The sequence below is a fragment of the Mus pahari genome, chromosome 3 (genome assembly GCF_900095145.1).
Source record: "Mus pahari chromosome 3, PAHARI_EIJ_v1.1, whole genome shotgun sequence".
Lineage (NCBI taxonomy): Eukaryota > Metazoa > Chordata > Mammalia > Rodentia > Muridae > Mus > Mus pahari.
This window is the reverse complement of record NC_034592.1, coordinates 149,713,434-149,717,180: the sequence shown is the minus strand read 5'-3', so window position 1 is coordinate 149,717,180 and position 3,747 is coordinate 149,713,434. Positions and strand designations below refer to the sequence as shown.

General features: G+C 46.4%; 1 protein-coding gene across 2 annotated transcripts in view; it reads right to left on the bottom strand.

Moving 5' to 3' along the window:
* Positions 1-3,747, bottom strand: part of Slc9a8 (solute carrier family 9 member A8) — a 60,426-nt gene that overhangs the window by 44,216 nt on the left and 12,463 nt on the right. For both annotated transcript variants that reach the window (XM_029536186.1, XM_021193967.2), the window contains exon 3: positions 268-348. In XM_029536186.1, the coding sequence (XP_029392046.1) occupies positions 268-348 (81 nt within the window). The remainder of the gene's footprint in view (positions 1-267; positions 349-3,747) is intronic.

The window sequence follows — 3,747 nt, the reverse complement described above, 5'->3', positions numbered from 1 at the left end:
CTTGAAAAAAAAAAAAAAAAAAAAAAAGGAACACTTCAGAATGCTCTCCCACCTAGAGCTCAAACAACTCTCTAGTTAGCTGAGGCCACGAGCATCTAAAGGACCTGCTAACTAGATAGACTCAGGGTTTCCTTGTCCACAATCAACCAAACCATAGCATCATTCCTTAAAACACAGCGTCACCTGGAAGATGGGGGGACATAAATGAGAGACAGCTCCATTATATATGGATTTGGTGTTCTGGAATGGCCCCCCAGGATCACTTACCTAGAGAAACAACAGCCACGCTCTCAGGCAGGAAGTGCAGTCGGTACCGAATGAGCAGGTGCACCAGGATGATGCAGATGGCTGGGAGAAGCACAGGCAGTTTAGAGACAGTGGGCTCAGGGCAGTGCTGAGCTCAAGGAAGCCGGGCTAACAGACAGTTGGCAAGCAAACAGTCAACACTGGCCATATTTTTATTGTCTTTTTCCTTCTTTTTTAAAGCAACAAAGAAAGTCTATTTGTAGAGCCAGGTAAAGGCATTTTCTGCTAAGTTTGGGAACCAGAGTCTGATTCTCACAACCAACGTGTACAGGGAGACACGACTTCTGAGAGCTATCTCCAACCTCTGCGTCTGCATTTGCCACAAACAAATAAAAGTAATGAAAAAAGATTTTTATTTCACATGTAAGTCCCTGCAATGTATGTCTGTGTACCATGTGAATGTAGTGCCCAATGGAGGCCAGAAGAGGGCGCTGCATCCCTAAAAACTGAAGCTGTAGGCCACTGTGGGCAGCCCTTTTGGGTTCTGGAAATTTGAACCTGGGTCCTCTGTAAGAGCAGCAAGTGCTCTTAACGGCTGAACCATCTCTCCAGCCCACAAATGGGTTTAAGTTTTTATTTATTTATTTATAAGACAGGTTCTCACTATAACCAGGCTGGCTGCAAACTCACAGAAATCTACCTGCCTCTTTCTCCCTCCTGAGTACGGAGTCTAAGAGGATACGACTTACAACTGTTACTGAGGCATGTCACAGAAGTGACAACTCTGGCCTCATTCTCTCCTCCATCTTTACGTGGGTTCTGGGGATCAAATTCGGGTCCCAAGCTTGTATGCCAAGTGCTTTTGTCTGCTAAGTTGTCCCACAGGCCCTCTAACAGCACATTCCTAGTAAGCTATAGCACTGACAACTATTTAAAAATGGTTCACAGAAGGGTATAGGGAACTTTCGGGATAGCATTTGAAATGTAAATAAAGAAAATATCTAATTAAAAAAAAAGGTGAAAAAAAATGGTTCACATTTCCCTGATTATGAGAATTACCCTCCCTTCCTCCCTTCTCTCCGCCCCCCCTTCTTTTTTTTTTTTTTTTAGGTTTTTCAAGACAGGGTTTCTCTGTGTAGCCTTGGCTGTCCTGGAACTCACTCTGTAGACCAGGCTGGCCTCAAACTCAGAAATCTGCCTGCTTCTGCCTCCCGAGTGCTGGTCTCTTTTTTCTTGTTGGTCTTAAGTAGCACCAGTTGTTATGCTTGCTATGACTGGAGTATGGGAGGGCAGCCTTGAGTTTCTCACTTTTCCTGTCTCTACCTTCTTAGTCTTGAGATTACAGATGCCCAGTTTATGCTGGGGATTGAAATCAGGACCTCATGTGTTAGTTAGGTAAGATCTTATCAACCTACCTTCCCTGTCTGAAAAATACAAATAGCCTTTAAATACATACATACCTCCACATGTACACAGCATGAAAACACAGACACAGTAATGTAAATAGTAAAAGTTTCTGGGCCAAAATCCTCACTCTTCTGTATTTGCATCATTCCAAATGTAAGTCACAGTCCACACACTAGGGTGCGTGCCTCTCCAGCACCGAGGCCGCACCAGAGCTCACTAACCACAGGACAGCTGAACAGCACCAGCAAGGTCCTGTGTATGTGATGAAGGTTAGCCTTGACAGCCTTCTGTAGTCTTGAACTCATAGCAATGCTCCTGCTGCAGATCCTCAGGCATTGTGATTATATGAAGGTACCACCATGCTCTAGTCTAAAAATAACCACTGAAAAGAAAAATGCTCCAATGGGCAAGAGAGCCAGCTCAGAGCACGGCGAGGTGCTTGCTCCGTAAGCATGAGGGTGGCGCTCAAAGCCCAGCACTCATACACAGAGCGGACTGTGTGGTGCAGGGCTCTGCATTCTCAGCACTGGGGAAGACAGAAGGATCCTGTGCTCCCACGAGCTGGGCCGTGTCACTGAGCTCCAAGTTCCCTCAGAGACTTGTCTAAAAACTGAGGAGGAGAACTGTTAGACCCTGCTGCTAAGATTGCAGTCTACCAGACAGCTTTATGTCTGTGTCCAGACAGCTTTCCTGAGCTTGGCACAAAATGGAGGACTCCTTTTCTTAGTGGGGTTTCCTCTTCGTTGCCTGATCTGGGGAGTCTGACCTCCCCCAACCCCCACCTTCTACCCAAGGAAGGTCACGTGGTTCTTGGCAACATTACAGCCTACCTTCCTCTCTCCAGACAAGACTGCTCAGCAAGCACTTGGGATATGTGGGTGGCTTCTCCATACAAACGAGACATTCCAGGTACATGAAGCTCCAGCCAGTGACTTACATGGACCCTGAAAACCCCTTCCCACTCTTCAAGGCTCATAGAGCCCTTGTCCATTCCAAATACAGTGTATGTGCATAAGCTGTTTCTCTGAAGACTGTCTAGGAGAGCTATAACACTAAAGACCTCAGAGAAGCCTCCTGCCCCACACCTCACTGCCAGACCTGGATCCTTCAGACCCTATCGGTTCTGGTCTCCACTACCACCCAGTATGTAGCTGTGCCCAGATACCACAAGGGAACAAGTGGAATTTGGAACCCAGCTGAACATGCAGCACGTCTGAACACCCCTGAGGTTTGAGGAAATGGAACGCCTGGGAACCACAAAGAATAGTTTTAGAAGATAATTATAATGGATCCCCATGCTTCACACATATGTGCACAAACACAGATTTGCACATATTACACTTATAACCCATGCACACATCACACACAGAGACAGACAGGGGGAGAGAGAGAACCCTGAATCTGCAAAGCTGCTAAAAGGCCATCCTCAGAGTGTACACAGATAACTTTGATTTCTCCAATTCCATCAAAAAACACCAGGTGGCTAAAGCCGTCAGCCGTCAATTCAGAAGGTAAGTCCTCTTTTCCCTCTGCATTGTAAGCCACCAATCTGTGATGCTGTTTCAGTGTAAATGTTTAATCCAGTTAGAAGATCCTGCCTTACACAAAGCATGGGATGTGACCACACTCTCTTGGGGAGCCGGAAGCCAAGGAGGCTCAGGAGTTTGAACCCTGAGAGGAGGGAAGGAAGCCGGCTCTGCTGTGTGCACATGCGTGGTCTGTATGTATGTGAACACGCACAGGCATGCACACGGAGGCCAGAAAAAGGCATCAGATTGCCCTGGAGCTTGAGTCACAGGGGCCTGTCCATGCCATGTGCATGCTGGGAACTGAGCTCAGATCTCTAGAAAAGCAGCAAGTGCTCTTAATTGATGAACTTTCTCCCTAAAGTATGCTGGTTGCTCTCCCAAAGGACCCAGGTTCAATTCCCAGCACTTACCTACAGTTCACATCTGTCTTTAATTCCGGTTTTAGGAGATGGGACACTCTCACACATCGACACATGCAGGCAGAACACCAATGTACATACAAAAGAAAGAAAGAAAGAAAGAAAGAAAGAAAGAAAGAAAGAAAGAAAGAAAGAAAGAAAGAAAG